At 51.7% G+C, this 16,170-nt stretch overlaps 1 protein-coding gene across 3 annotated transcripts in view; it reads left to right on the forward strand.

The window, feature by feature from the left end:
- The window catches only part of Pald1 (phosphatase domain containing paladin 1), a 61,265-nt gene that overhangs the window by 40,176 nt on the left and 4,919 nt on the right, over positions 1-16,170 (forward strand). For all 3 annotated transcript variants that reach the window (XM_041656494.1, XM_041656493.1, XM_041656496.1), the window contains exons 16-18: positions 320-460; positions 628-699; positions 4,637-4,777. In XM_041656494.1, coding sequence (XP_041512428.1) covers positions 320-460; positions 628-699; positions 4,637-4,777 — 354 coding nt within the window. The remainder of the gene's footprint in view (positions 1-319; positions 461-627; positions 700-4,636; positions 4,778-16,170) is intronic.

The following is a 16,170-nucleotide window of genomic DNA, read 5'->3' on the forward strand; positions in this document are numbered from 1 at the left end:
GCGACTGGGTACCGGGCCAGAAAACACCTGTGTGTGACCCGTCAGGTGGAGGACTGGCAGAGTCCCAGAAGTGTGTTGCATCTGCTCATATGCCCAGTCCTGGGTGCCTGGGATGGGCACATACACAAGAATACAGCTTTTCACATACGTGTGGTCTTGTATGTAACCTAGTGAACTGTGTGTGACATGGACAAGGTTAGGTGTATGATGGGGCACATGGGGCCAGAAAACTGGGGTTACCACTTGGATGGAGGTCACCAATGTAAGTCTGGACAGTCGGTGACACCCCTGGACTCAGATTGTGATCTTGTCACTTCAGGACTTTGACCGACTGCTTGAGGCCCTGCGGGCTGCTCTCACCAAGGACCCAGGCACAGGCTTCGTCTTCAGCTGCCTTAGTGGCCAGGGCAGGACCACGACTGCCATGGTGGTGGCCGTGCTGACCTGCTGGCACATTGGGGTAGGTGTGGCCTTCTGGGCGAGGTCAGACATCATCCCAGGCAAGGGTGGGGACTGGAGGGGCAGAGGTCATGCCTGATGTAGTCCTGGGATCCTCCCAGCAGGGATTCTGGGGGTGGGGAAAGGATCGAAGAGGGGGGTGCTCCATCCAGCTCTGTCATCCCTCAGGGCTGCCCTGAGGTGGGCGAGGAGGAACTAGTGAGTGTGCCTGATGCCAAGTTCACCAAGGGCGAGTTTCAGGTGGGTATGCCCTCTGGGAATCTGGGGGTGCTATGCAGACTGGAGTCTTAGTTCCTGCTGACAGCATCGTGGGGGTGGGGCTGACTTTCTGCTTCCCAGACAGACAGACTATGGCTCAGAACAGTTTGTTTCTTGAGCTTCTTCAAATGGCCATAGTGGATGGGTGCTGGACCCTTCCCTACGTGGCCAGGGTACTGGGTTCCTCATGGTGTTGTTGATAACTACCTCACAATTTTCTTTCTTTTCTTTTTTTCTTTTTCTTTTTTTTGTTTTTTTGTTTTTTGGAGACAGGGTTTCACTGTGGCTTTGGAGCCTGTCCTGGAACTAGCTCTGTAGACCAGGCTGGTCTCGAACTCACAGAGATCCACCTGCCTCTGCCTCCCGAGTGCTGGGATTAAAGGCGTGCGCCACCATTGCCCGGCTCGCACAGTTTCTTGAGACTAAGCTGTGGTTGTGGCCCCATGCAGGGCCGCAGCCTATTGTGTCTATTGAAGCCTATTCTTGCTTCAGCTCAGAGCCCCAGGCCGGGCAGCCATTAACATTTCAGATCCAGTCATCGCGTATCATGCACCTACCACACGCCATGTGTCGTATCAGACTGTGCACCTACCACACGCCATGTGTCGTATCAGACTGTGCACCCGCCACACGCCATGTGTCATGTCAGACTGTGCACTCGCCACACGCCATGTGTCGTATCAGACCGTGCACCCGCCACACGCCATGTGTCATGTCAGACTGTGCACCCGCCACACGCCATGTGTCATGTCAGACTGTGCACCCGCCACACGCCATGTGTCATGTCAGACTGTGCACCCGCCACACGCCATGTGTCATGTCAGACTGTGCACCCGCCACACACCATGTGTCGTGTCAGACTGTGCACTCGCCACACGCCATGTGTCGTATCAGACTGTGCACCCGCCACACGCCATGTGTCGTATCAGACTGTGCACCCGCCACACGCCATGTGTCGTATCAGACTGTGCACCCGCCACACGCCATGTGTCGTATCAGACCGTGATACCATTTTGCATACTTGACCTATAACTGAGTGGCTGGCATTATATTAGTTCCTGTCTACCTGGTAACTGTACCACATACTTGCCACTTGTCCTGTTGGCAGTCCTACTGCCTTGAACTCTGCTTAAGAGAGGTCCAGAATGCCAATCACTAGTGCCTCCAGGCCTTTGGACGTGCTCCTCTTTAGACAACTTCTTTCTTTTATGGTAAATGCTTAGATTCTTATATACTAACAAAAATCAAGTTCGGGGCCTGTCTAGTCTACATAGTAACTTTCAGCTCAGCTAGGGCTACACAGTGAAACCTTGTTTCAAATAAATAAGTGTAGCTCAGTGGTGAAGTGTTTGCCCGGCATGTTCAAGGCCCTGGACTGGATCCTTACCACTGCAACAAACAAGACAGAGTGCGTGTTGAGCATGTACGAAGTCCTGGGCTTAAGCTCAGCATCACATCCTGGGTGGGAGTGGTGGCTCATGCCTGTAATCCAACTTTTGAGTGGTAGAGGCAGGAGGATCAGGAGTTCAAGATCATTCTCTGCTCCACAGTGAGTTTGAGGACTGCTTGGAACATGTGAAGATCCTGTCTCAAAAAGCCGGCAGGGGGCCGGGGCAGTTAGATGGTTTAGTGGATAGAATGCTTGTCCAACAGTTAAAAAATAAAGATATAAGAAAGCTTCGTAAGGAACTTTACCTGTGCTTTTGATAGACTCTGAGCATTTCAAACCATTAGTGCTTCCTGTGGTTACTGGCATTGTCTCCCAGCTTTCCCATCATCTCCCTGGCTCTCCCATCGTCTCCCTGGCTCTCTCATTGTCTCTCCAGCGCTCCCAACAGCTTCCTGACTCTCCCATTGTCTCCCCAGCTGTCCCATCATCTCCCATTGTCTCTCTGGCTCTTCCATCATCTCCCCGGTTCTCCCATTTATCTTCCTGGCTCCCCCATTGTCTCTCTAACTCTCCCATCATCTACCTGGCTCTTCCATCATTTCCCCATCTCCCCGACTCTCCCACTATCTCCCTGGCTCTCCAACAATCTTTCCAACTCTCCGCTGTCTCCTCAGCTCTCCCACCATCTCCCAGTCTCTCCCACTGGTTCTCCGGCTCTCCCATCACCTCCCCAGCTCTCCCGTCATCTCTCTGACCCTCCTTGTCAGTGTTATGTGTGTCTTATGCTGTAGGAACCTGGCTTTCCCAGGCCTCCTGTTAATGTGCTGTGAAAGACTGAGGATTCGTGTCTGTTTCATTAAACTGTGACTGTGACAGGCAGGGTGATGTGACAGTTGGAAGTATTTGATACCTACTTTTTATTATTTATTTATTTATTTATTTTTTAAAAATATTTATTTATTTATTATGTATACAATATTCTGTCTGTGTGTATGTCTGCAGGCCAGAAGAGGGCACCAGACCTCATTACAGATGGTTGTGAGCCACCATGTGGTTGCTGGGCATTGAACTCAGGACCTTTGGAAGAGCAGGCAATGCTCTTAACCACTGAGCCATCTCTCCAGCCCCTGATACCTACTTTTTAAAAAGTGGTTTTTTGTGTGTTTGTTTTGGACAGGGTCTCACTATGTAGCTCAGCTGTTCTGGAATTCACTCTGTAGACCAGGTTGGTCTTGAATTCAGAGATCTGCCTGCCTCTGCCTCCTGAGTGCAGGGACTTCAGTTATGCACTATTATGCCTGGCAAAAGGTTTTATTTTTAATTATGTGTACCTGTTGTGAGGGTTTGTCCACGTTAGTGTAGGTGCTCGTAGAGGCCAGAAGAGGGCGCTGGGTTCCCTGGAACTGGAGTTGCAGGCTGTTGCGAGGCATCTGAGGCACTAATCTCAGGTCCTCTACAAGAGCAGTACGAGCTCTTCACAGTGAGCCCTCTCTTTACCCTGGTATCCTCTGTTAAAAATTATTTTTGTCAACTTTGGGTGTGATCCCTCATGAACTGGCTGCTGCTGCTGCTGCTTCTTCTTCTTCCTTCTTCTTCTTCTTCTTCTTCTATTATTATTATTATTGTTATCATTATTATTATTATTATTATTATTATTATTATTATTATTATTATTATTATTTGAGACACGGTCTCCCTGGCCTGGGGCTCTCCAGTTCAGCTAGACTGACTAATTGATGAGCCCCAAGGATTTACTTGTCTCTGCTCCCTTCCCTCTGCTATCGCTAAAGATACAGACATGTGCCTGGCTTTTATGTAGGCACTTGGAATAGAACTCTGGTCTTCAGTCTTGAGCAGCAAGTTCTTTACCAGCTGAACTGTCTCCCCAGACCCTTGATGTTCTCTTCAGGATAGAAAGTCAATGAAATGAACAAAAAAGATGAATACATTTGGCTTATTAGATTTTTTCTTTTCTTTTTTTTTTTAAAAAAAAGCTTCTTAGATTTTCTGATATGTTTGTTAAGAATGGTGGGTACAAGGGCTCATTGTACAAGTGTGAGGACTTGAGTTCCAACAGTCAGACCTACATAAAAACCAGGCATGGCTATGTGCGCGTGTAACCTCAGCACTGCACAAGGCAGAGAAGAGCGTCCGAGGGGCTTGCTGGAAGCCAGCCTAAGCCCAGGTTCAGTGAGAGACCCTGTCTCAAAGTAATAAGGTGGAGAGAGCAGGACACTCAGCATCCTTCAGTGGCCTCCATATGTGCACAGGTCCATGCATCTGTACACACATGCACTCATCTATCACATATGTTCACACGCATCACACATACTCAGCAATAATATATGCATTGAAATGTACATGTGTAGACCCTCAGAACAACTCAGAGAATCTTGCTTATGAATGAAAAAAAATGCGGATGTGGGACCTGAGCAATAGATACCACATCCCCTTACTGCCCCAAGTCTGAGGGTGCAGGGCTGAGGATCCCCCTGGCTTTCCGTCCACTCACCCCTCCTCTGGCCCCAGGTGGTGATGGAGGTGGTCCAACTGCTGCCTGACGGCCACCATGTGAAGAAGGAGGTGGACGCGGCCCTGGACACCGTCAGTGAGACCATGACGCCAATGCACTACCACCTTCGGGAGATCATTATCTGCACCTACAGACAGGTGAGCCCCATCCCGCTAGGCTCCTGGCTCTGCAGGATGGGCTGTGGCTCACGCGGTGGGGGTGAGGATGAGGTCGGTGGTGCAGGTCCAGTGGGCCTCCCTGCCCTACCCCTTTTGGTCACTTTCCCACCTCCTAGAAGGGAGTGTGAACCTGGAAACACAAATGTCAGCAGCCCCAAGCTACACCCACCTGATCTGGGCTAACATACATGTTAGAAGCCTGCTGTGAGGGGCCAAGTAAAGAGGAACACTTGAGACCCCTGTGGGGTGGGACACGATTGTAGTGTGTGATCCAGGGGTCCCAGAGGCCAAGCAGAATGGCAGGTAGGTGGCAATATGACTGATAGTCGGCAGGGACAGTGTTCCGTACTGCATGGTGTGGCTGCTATACCCCAGGACAGGTGTGTCTACACTGCCTGGGGTATGGGTCTGGTCCCCAGTTAGTTTTTTTTTTTTTTTAACTCTACTCAGTTAAATATTGTTTTATTTTACATATTTTACTTGTGTGCCCACAGCAGGAGTGTGGGGGTCGGCGAGGCCTTGTAGGAGCTGGTTCTCTCCTTCCACTGTGTGGGGCCCTGGAGAAAGGATTGAGGTGGTCAGCCTTGGTGGCAGTCGCTTTTACCCTCCGAGCCGTATTGCCAGTCCTCCCCAATTATTTTTTAATAACTCAATAAGTAGTAAAGGAAGGGTCTTTAGAGTGGTTCAGATTTAATGTGTGAATCCTGGGCTTTCAATATTTAGAAAGAATATGCCCTCGAGTCTACCTTGGTCCCCCTTCTCTGCCTGTCATAGGACTTGAGGGCTGGGCAGGTGATGGATTTGGGAGTGTGGGAACTGGGTTGGTCACGTGGCCAGGGATCCCTGCTTCTCCCCCTGGAAGCTGGGTAGGTGCAGTGCCGCATGGTACCAAGAGGTGGCAGCATATGCCACGTCTGGGTGATTTCAGGGCAGCTTCTGCCTGGGTCTGTCTGGCCACTTGTTCAGACTCAAGCTGGGGGCTCAAGACCAGAATGCTCCAGAACAGCCTTGATTTGGGGCCATGGGGGTTAGACCCTGACTGGGTCAGAGGGTCAGCCCCTGTGTGGAGGAAGGTTAGGCGTGTGGGGTAAGCCTGGGGAAAAGTTCAGACTAAGAGGTTGCTTTCCACTCTTGGGGAGGAGACCTTGGATCAGGAGCCCCATCCCAGGGTCCCTGCAGGGGCCAGAAGCTAGAAGCAGTTATTCACAAGTCTGGCCACAAGGTAGCCCCAGGGAGCTAAGTTAGGGTAAATCCTCTCTGTCACCTCCTGTTGAACCCAGGGCCTCACTATGGGTACTCTGTCTCTGAACTACAAAAGAAATCGCGTGTGTGTGTGTGTGTGTGTGTGTGTGTGTGTGTGTACATGCCATGCACATGTGGAGGACAGAGAACTGTTTTCTAAGTTTCATGGGAATTGCATGCAAGTTGTTGCCTTTACCCGCTCAGACATCTTGCCCAGATCCTGTTATTTATTTATTTACTGTTAGTGTGTGTATAATGAAGAGGGGTGTGTGACGGCGAGGTTGTGAGGGTCAGAGGTTCTCTCCTTCTACCTTTATGTGGGATCTGGGCATTGAAGTTGGGTCATCAGGCTTATATCGCCAGTGTTTTTCCTGGCCAAGCCACCCTTCTGGATCCTTCCACCTTATTTTGAGGTGGGGTCTTTTGCTTGCTGGATGGCCCTGCGCTTTGAAGGATTCTCCTGTCCCTATCCTCCATCCTGCTGTAGAAATACTGGGATTATAGGCAAGAGCTACTATATGTGGCTTTCTTTGGGTTCTGGGGTTTCAAACTCAGGACTTCAACGCTTGTATGCGGGTACCTTCCCATCTGATCCATCTTCCCGGCCCCTAGGACACATTCTGTAAGTGCTTCGTGACCACCTCAGGCGCAACTGTGGCTTGGGGGCCTGGCCGGCCGCCAATACAATGCAGAAATATGTGGCCTATATAATATTGCCCCACAGAGGTGAGTGGGGAGCTTTTAGCCTCTGGTGGTTGAGGTTCCTTCTAGAGTCCAGCTTGGTTTGCTTGTGACCCGTGTATGAGTCTAGCTTTTAAAATTTGCCTGAGTGAGTCCAGGGCACAGCCAAGGCCGACAGCTGAGGGGTCTCCTGCCTCATTACCTCAGGCTCCCTTGTAGACTGCTGGGTGTGTCCCACAGTCTCTGGATGTTCCATCTCTCTGAGACAATAGTACTTATGGCTTGGAATTGGAACGACATGGGGCCTGGGCCATACCAGGGCTTTGCTCTGTTGTAACCAAGCTTACAGAGATGTGGTTCACATACTGCCTGGTGCATGAGTTGAATAGACTGGTCCGTGGTTGCCATTGCAACAGGGAGTTAGAGCATGGTTAGGGCCACAGAAGGAAAGCTCACAGTCTTGGCTGTCAGTCCCCGGCCAACGACAGCTCTGTATTTTCTGTTGAGTCTTTCTGAGTTTACTTGTTTATTTACAGAGACATCAGTGTGTTAAACACGTCTCATAATAATGGAATGATGTATTATGGGCAGTGACATGTGTAATACATCTCATCATAATGGAGTGATGTATTGTCTATAGATATTTCTCTCTCTCTCTGACAGGGTTTCATTATGGAAGCTCTGACTGGCTTGGAACTCACTATGTAGACCAGCTTGGCCTTGAACTCACAGAGATCCACCTGCCTCTACCTCTTGAGTGCTGGGATTAAAGGCATGAGCACCTGGCTTTTTCTTTCATTTTGAGACAGAGTTTTCCTTATTCTGGGCTGGCATTGAGTTCCACATGTGTCTGAGAATGACCTTGAAGTTCTGACCCTCCTGTCTCTACTTCCCTAGTATTGGGGTGTACACGGTTGCTTCTTCTTTATGCAGTACTGGAGATGGAACCTAGGGCTTGGTGCTTGCCGTACAGATGCTCTCCCAGAGAAGCCACATGCGCAAGCCCTGGCATGTGCTCTCCTTTGTCTTGACAGTATGACTCTGTGTGTGTGTGTGTGTGTGTGTGTTGTTTATGACTGTGTGTGTGTTTATGACTGTGTGTGTGTGTGTTTATGACTGTGTGTGTATGTGTGTTTATGACTGTGGGGGGGGGGGTCAACCCCAGACTGGCTTTGACTCTGCTCTCACACCACAATCATCCACAGAGCCCTTTGTGACATTATAAAATGTAAGGAGAGCCAGGGGATCTGGTATCCCCTTCTGTCCTCTGTGGTACCCACACATATGGCATAGACCCCCCCCCCCCCGACACACAGGCAAGTAAAAAAATAGAGCTTTAAAGAAATGAAGAAACAGAAGGTTTAAACCTCAACTGTCATCTGAACTGTTGGCATTTTCTAACAAAAGGGCTCTCTAGTGACCAGGAAGTAGAAAGTCTGTCTGCTCTGATTTCTCGTGGCCCTGAGGTTTGAGGATGGCAGCCTTTGGAGACTTTCATGTTCCCTCTGTTAGCAAGAAGGGCAGTCCTTCCTCCAGGTCCTCTGCATGTCTCGTTCTGGAAAGGCTTGGGGCTTGTGTTCTGCCTGAGATCACGGTGGGCTGAGCTGCCCCCGAGATGGTTTAGATGCTTCGTGCAGAAGACTAGATCTACACACGCTCGGGGGCTTTGGCCAGTTCTACACATGCTCGAGGAAGGAGGGTTTCTGCGTTGTCTCTCTGAGCTGTGTGTGAAATGTTCCACTGTCTGTACTGTGAAGATACCCGTGATCAGAGTGGACGGAGGGGTCGGCTCTGCTCAGTGGACACGCATAGAACCAGTTCTGTGAAGAGGTGAAGGAGCCGGAAGCTCCTTCTGGGCGACAGGCGGAAGATGGGGATGTAGATGCTGGAAGGAGCTGTGCTCTGCCTGTCACCGCTCATGTCCGCAGCTGCCAGGCTGGAGCTGTGCTCCTTTAAGGGGCAGTGTTTGGAAGTCCTCAGGGGCTACACACATAGGGCTGGGCTGGATCCTAGGACGTGCTCAGCAGAGGGGAGGACCCTGAGGATGCGTCTTCGGACCAGTGTCCTGTAATGTTCCTCCTAGCTTCAGAACATCCTCAGCTTACAGTGTGTGTTCACAGACGAAGCTGAGGTACGTGTCATGGGCCACACAGGTCCTATGTGAGTTAGTGGCAGAGCAGGGATGGGAGGCAAAGGTCTGTACTCCAGTCTCGTGCGCCTCCCTACTCTACACTGCCTTTGAGCCCAGGGTGTCTCGATGGCTGTGGGGGAGGCTTGCTGAGGCTCTAAAATGGGGGGGGGGGCATTTCTTCCCCAATTCACCCCATGGATTATCTCCTAGAAACTGGCAGTCAGGTCTTTCCTTCAGTATATAGGGGTTCAGTTAAGCCCCTGCCCTCTGGTTTCAAACTGGAGGTCCTCAGCAGGCCTCTCCTGGATCCAGTGGGCCATGTGGGGTGGGGGTGGGGGATGCTGCTCAGCTGTGGATGGAAATGGGCCCAGGCTCCATCTGGGACGTGCCCCCTCCGTCAGCCTCACCGCCTGGGAATGTCCTGGTCAGCATTCTCTCCATTTCAAATTCTCCCTGGACATTTTCTCTCCGTTCTCAAGTCCTCCCAGCAGAACCCAGCCTTGAGAGTATGACGCTCCCAACAGCATGTGGTAACTTGGCTCTTGCCTCTCGCCCTCCAGAGCCCGTCTTTCCCAGCCCCCTGCCTGCTTCAGCAGTTGACTTACGCGGTAATCAGAAGCTGTTAGGAACACATGGCTGGTATTTGGCATCGGTGCTGCTTTTGGCAATAAAGTGACTCCACCGCCCTGGAGAAGTGGGGAAATGGGAGGTCCCTGCTCTCTCCTGGAGCAGGAAGAGACATTCTATGTGTGAACCTCCATGTGTGATATGAGCTTGAACAGCTAGGAAGCCTGTGTGCAGTCTCTTGTTAGAGGTGGCATGATAGATTACGGCATGTCCAAAACGGCCTGGAGGTCCAGAGGGGCTCCCCTTGTTTACTGAGCTGCAGTGATCTCTATCTATCTGTCTATCTATCTATCTATCTATCTATCTATCTATCTATCATTTATTTTTATTTTATGTGCACTGGTGTCTTGCCTGCATGTATGTCTGTGTGAGGGTGCCAGATCCCCTGGAACTGGAGTTACAGACAGTGGTGAACTGCCACGTGGGTGCTGGGAATTGAACCTGGATCTTCTGGAAGAGCAGCTAGTGCTCTTGACCGCTGAACCATGGCTCCAGCTCCCTTATTCTGGTCTTCACTCGTGCTCGCCTTTTTTCACAGGTGGGCTTATGTAGGCTTTGAGTAATCACCGGGGTTGTATTCGCGCATCTGAGGCTAGGCTCACCTGATGTGTACTCACTTACCTGTCCTTTGCGGACTCTGAGTCAGACCAAAAAGGAAGCCTGTGCCAGGCTGTGTGCAAGATGAAAAGAGGCACACACTTGCCTATCTCTGCCCGTGGGCAGTTTGTGGTGATGACCGAGGGCCCTTCATCCCATTGTGGCTGATGTTGTGCAGTATATGCCAGGTGGGAGCACCCGAGGCCTTCTGGGAAAGTCTTGCCTTTCCCTGCCTCCACCTGCCTCCACCTGCCTCAGTAGCCTGGCCTTGGAGGCACAGTTCACAGCAACACCTCTGTTTTCCAGAGCAACTGTGGGGCTCTGTGTGTGTGTGTGTGTGTGTGTGTGTGTGTGTGTCTCCACCTGCCTCAGTAGCCTGGCCTTGAGGCACAGTTCACAGCAACGCCTCTGTTTTCCAGAGCAACTGTGAGGCTCTCTGTGTGTGTGTGTGTGTGTGTGTGTGTGTGTGTGTGTGTCTCCACCTGCCTCAGTAGCCTGGCCTTGAGGCACAGTTCACAGCAACGCCTCTGTTTTCCAGAGCAACTGTGAGGCTCTGTGTGTGTGTGTGTGTGTGTGTGTGTGTGTGTGTGTGTGTGTGTCTCCACCTGCCTCAGTAGCCTGGCCTTGAGGCACAGTTCACAGCAACACCTCTGTTTTCCAGAGCAACTGTGAGGCTCTGTGTGTGTGTGTGTGTGTGTGTGTGTGTCTCCACCTGCCTCAGTAGCCTGGCCTTGAGGCACAGTTCACAGCAACGCCTCTGTTTTCCAGAGCAACTGTGAGGCTCTGTGTGTGTGTGTGTGTGTGTGTGTGTGTGTGTGTGTGTGTCTCCACCTGCCTCAGTAGCCTGGCCTTGGAGGCACAGTTCACAGCAACGCCTCTGTTTTCCAGAGCAACTGTGAGGCTCTGTGTGTGTGTGTGTGTGTGTGTGTGTGTGTGCCTCCACCTGCCTCAGTAGCCTGGCCTTGAGGCACAGTTCACAGCAACACCTCTGTTTTCCAGAGCAACTGTGAGGCTCTGTGTGTGTGTGTGTGTGTGTGTGTGTGTGTCTCCACCTGCCTCAGTAGCCTGGCCTTGGAGGCACAGTTCACAGCAACGCCTCTGTTTTCCAGAGCAACTGTGAGGCTCTGTGTGTGTGTGTGTGTGTGTGTGTGTGTCTCCACCTGCCTCAGTAGCCTGGCCTTGAGGCACAGTTCACAGCAACGCCTCTGTTTTCCAGAGCAACTGTGAGGCTGTGTGTGTGTGTGTGTGTGTGTGTGTTAGCCCGAGTTTGAGTACCTGGACGTGTGTGTGTGTGTGTGTGTGCGCGTGTGTGTGTGATAGCCGGAGTTTGATTCCCTGGACCTCCATCTAGGAAGGAGATGACAGATTCCCTCCAGTTGTCTTCTGACCTACACACAGGCACACAAATATATATAAAATGCTTCACATGGAAAAAGAAAGGAAATAAGGTCTCTTGAGATGAGCCACTTCATGAGGTTGGGGTGGAGATGAGGCAGCTGGGATCAGTATGAGAAGTCCAGGCCCTACTGAGGTTTTCCAGTGTGGCCACCGCCCACAGGTTGACCCACCTGTGAATCTGTTGTTTCCTTTTGGACTTGGGGAGGGAAAAATATTTCCGACAGAAACCAAGGTCAGACTCTAGAGGAAGCCCTGCTAGAAGCATTAATTCCAGCAAGCATTTGCCTTGGCTGGTTTCAGTCGTCTCCTCCTCCTCCTTCTTCTTCCTCTTCCTCTTCTTCCTCCTCCTTCTTTTCTTTCTTTTTGTTTTATGAGACAGAATTTTTTTGTGTAGCTCTGGCTGTCTTGGAACTAGCTCTGTAGACCATGTTGGCCTCGAACTCACAGAGATCCACCTGCCTCTGCCTCCCCAGTGCTGGGATTAAAGGCGTGCGCCACCACCACCCAGTGCTGCAGTCATTCTTACTGTTGTGTTTTTAAACAGTCTACCGTGCTTTCTGCCTTCCATCTGGGAAGAGTCTGAGAAAAAGCTGAGGTAGAGGTGGCTGCAGCTGCCCTTTGCTTTCTGAAGGATGCTTTAAAGAGACCACACTGCTTTATCTGAGTTCCCTGAGAACTCAGCACTTGGCCATTCCCGTCCTCAGAAAGGTAAGGAAGTCAGGGAAAGTTTTATTAGACCCATTTTACTGAAGAAGAAACTGAGGCCTGAGGAGGATTTGTACTTGACTGGAAGCGGGTCCAGAACTTTATCTTCTACTTTGTCCTAGCCTCCTTTTCCTCCATGATGGCATTCAGGACCCAGGGGACAATTTCATGGTATCAGAAAGAGGAAGGGTTATAGAGGAAGCCATGGCTGCTTCTGCGCGTGCCGTGTGCTGTCTTGGTTATGTAGAATAGACCTAGCAAACAGGAGCTGCCAGGAGGCGGAGAGATCAGCTCAGTGCCCCAAGGACTAAAGTCATTTCCTAAGAAAAACAGAAAGTGAGATGGTTCAGGCTCAGGCGCTGAGCCCTGATGGGTCTCAGCCGCTCTAAGCCTCTCTAAGAGCCTCACTGTCCCTGGAGACCTCATTTCAGTAGGTAATGAGTCTCTAGGGCCCCGCCCTGTAATTAGAGTAGCCTCAGAATGTCACGAGCGCCGTGACAGGAGGAAGGGCTGCTTCCTAAGGCAGTTCACGGCCAGCTCAGAATAGAGCCAGTGAAACTGGTGCAGCCGGGTAGAGCTTGCGTGCACGTGTACGTGAGTGTGAGCATTTGTGTGTTCATGAGTGTGTTTCCGTTGTGTCTCTAGGGCCCCTGTCGGCAGCCGACCCTCATTTCCCTTCCTTCCCATGGTTGCTGACTGAGCTGGAAACTTTTCGGCCCTACAAGGGACCTCCGTGCTGTGCCTGGCATGGTATTTGTGTACCACTGGACTTAGAAGTCCTAGGGTCAACTCCAGCATCTAGCCCTGACATCGTCTCCCTGGGACCTGCCCCTGAGCTGTCTCTGCTTGTAGCTCTCACTCTCTGGGGAGTGCTCAGTTCATTCCACAGCCCAGCTCCCAGGACCCTGCCGGGCACAGTAGGGCTCTGCAGTGTCCGGTGAGTGGGCGGTAGATGGCAGGTGGAATAAATATTTGCCTAAATAGGAAAAGCTGTCTGTTCACGTCCCTTCTGGCTCTTAGTCTCCTGGGATGGTCTTCCAGGACAAGCCATTCTTCTCCAGTGATGGAAAGGGTCCTGGGGCATGGAGGTGGGCCAGGAAGGGACTGTCACTGGGATAGGGTGGCTGGGAGCAGTTGACAAGGGGAGGGCAGCCTCTGGAAGTGTGTTGAAGGGGAGCCAGTGGGATTTCCTGGTTGAGATGCAAATCAAGGAAAGGAGGATTGGCTGTGCAGCCAGAGTTTAGCTCCTGTCCCTGGAAGGAGGCAATTGCCACTAAGATGGCCAACTTGTGGGGGTGAGTGATTTCAGGAGGACATGGGTGATGAGTTGGGGTACCTGACAGATATCCATTGAAATGTTGTCCAGGCATCTGAGGGCATATATGTGTGTGTGTGTGTGTGTGTTGGGCGAGTGGGTGTCCCAACTTCTTTCTAGAATCTAGATTCTTAAAGCTACTGGAAACCGCCTCAGGAGGAGACTTCAGGGAGGGTACTCACTGACCAGTCAGAGGCTTGCTGCATCCCAGGCTCTAATGCAGACCTTTTGGAGTAGGGACAGAGAGATCGAAAACTGTTGGCAACCTCCGCCCACCCTAGGCTTCTTAGTCCCGTCTCCATAAAGCAATTAGAAACCCTGCCTTAATGAATTGGTTTGGCCTGAGAGCAAGGAGGCCGGGGAAAGGGAGGCTGTAGAGCCTGGACTGCTAAGAGCAGGCTGTGGAGAGGGGCTTGTCCTGAGCCTGGGGGACAAGTTGACTATGGCTAGGCTAGGTAGAGAGGAAGGGCAATGCGGACAGAAGGAACAGAGTGGGTGAAGGCACAGAAGTCAGCCTCACATTTAATCCTGGTGACCCAGCAAAGAGCTGCCAGACAGCCATACTGACAGAGCGAGACCTACATCCATGCCAGACAGGTCAGAGGTGACAGGTCAGAGGTGAAGCCTGTGGTCCCCGCAGCCCTGGTGTTTCTCCCGGGCTCCCTTTATTTTAGGTTTCAGTCCCAAAGGGTCCAGGAAGCCTTTGTCCAGGTTCATGGAAGCTAATGACAGCCTGGCCTGCCGGACCATTTAAAAACAGCTCGGCTACTTTTATGCACTGGAGGTGGCCGGGTGCCCGCTCCCGGAACTGGGCCAGCATGGACTGCCTTTAAGGAAACTGGGCTGTGACAGGCAGATGGACCGTTGTCTCAAATCACAGCCCTGTGGCCAGAGGCAGGATGTGTCCATGGGAACCTCTGGGGGTGTCAGGCAGCATCTTCACACAGTGTCTGGATTTAGAGATAATTCTACCCTTGGTGGTAAGGAGAACGATGTCCTTTGCCCTTCGCCGGATGTACCTCAGACCTCATTCTTGCCGGTGTCTTGGGACAGTGCTGGTATGGTGTGGCCGTGCCAGGTGAGGTGGGACATTTCTCCTGAGCCTCGGTTGGAAGCAGTTTAAAATGGCTTTTCCAAAGAGCACTGTGGGTGACTCCTGTCCTCCTGAACACACTCCAGGGTCCAGAGGAGACTGGAGAAGAGAGGCAGACTGAGGGATGGGGCTACCTGACCCATGCAGTGTGCACCAGCTCACCAGACAATGCCACTGTGTTGGCCACATGCTTCTCATTTAAGTAAACTATTTTTTTTTCTTTTCCCTAACATCCACTGCCTATAAGCAAAATTGGTGTTTTTTGGAGCACATGATGTTAATCCTTAAAATAGTATGTGACCTGCTTCCTGCCCTATGTGTTCTGCCGCAGCTGCTCTGGCCCTTGGTCTTGGCTTCTGCCGAGCTCTGAGCCCGCGTCTAGCTTCTCTTCCTTCTTCTGTGATAAGAACCCCCTGACCAAGGCACTTAAGGGGGAAAGGTTCTGATTGGCTTACAGTTCCAGGATGCAGTCCTCCACTGTGAGGGTCTGAAGCAGCTGGTATCAGCCATCACACCCATCACACTGACAGTCAAGAGCAGTGAGCATTGAGTTAACGCATTGCATTGCTTGGCCAGCTCTCTCTCCCCTCACTCATCTCAGGGCATAGCCCTTGATACAGTGCTGCCAACATTCAGAGTGGGTTATCCCGCCTCAGCTAACTCAATTAAGAAATGTTCTCATGGTCATGCCCACAGGCCAACCTAATCTAGACAGCTCCTCACTGAGGCTATTTCCAGGTGATTCTACATTGTGTCGAGTTGGCAATGATCAAAACTAACCCACCTGTCTTCCCCTGTTGCTAACCTGACTGTCCAAGCTGCCCCCTTTTCTACGCTGAGGCCACACCTCCCTCCTGATCCCAGCTTGTCTCCCTGCTGCCTCCTGCCTCTTCTTCCTCACACACTACGGGTCACTTTCCTCTTATTGCCCTTCCCCCTCCTTTCCTGACACAGCCACTAAGCTGCTTTGTAGCCACTGGAGCCTCCCAGGGGGCAGGGCAGGTGGATTCACCTTTGTGGCTTCAGATCTATTTAGTCAGACTGCAACCATGGGGTGAGCCTCGCTGTCTTCCAGGGATCCAGGGCAGTGTCCCTGACCTCAAGCCCTTTCTGGTACCACTTTCTCCCTTGCGTCCCTCCCCAGGGTCTCCGGCTTTGCCAGTTACCTCCCCTCGTATGTTCCCAAAGCAGGCCCTCTCCAGCTGTGAGTTTTAGGGTGCTGGGCTGGGTCGCGTCTGGCGTGGGGGTGACCCTGGAGTTTTCCCAGAGTATGTAGGCCGGCACTGTGTGTGTTCATGGAAGGGCTTCCATCTGCAGCCCAGCTGTTGGGAGAGAAGCCTTCCCTGGCCCCTTGGGGCTGGCTGTGCCCGCCCACAGATAACGCTGTCACTTGAAGGATATTCCATGCCACACATTATTCCCCCTGGATCAGAGAGCTGCAGTAGGCCTGGGTGGAGGCCCCAGGATGTGAGGATCGGATAGTACGGGTCTGGGTGGCCTTCTCCCTCTGGGACTCCTTCCCATAGCTGTGTGGGCAGACTGGGATATGGGGACAGACCACCCTACAGGGGCAAGGCTGACTG

The sequence above is a fragment of the Microtus oregoni genome, unplaced genomic scaffold (genome assembly GCF_018167655.1).
Source record: "Microtus oregoni isolate MIOR12 unplaced genomic scaffold, Mior012 000007F_ref0000211, whole genome shotgun sequence".
Classification (NCBI taxonomy): Eukaryota; Metazoa; Chordata; class Mammalia; order Rodentia; family Cricetidae; genus Microtus; species Microtus oregoni.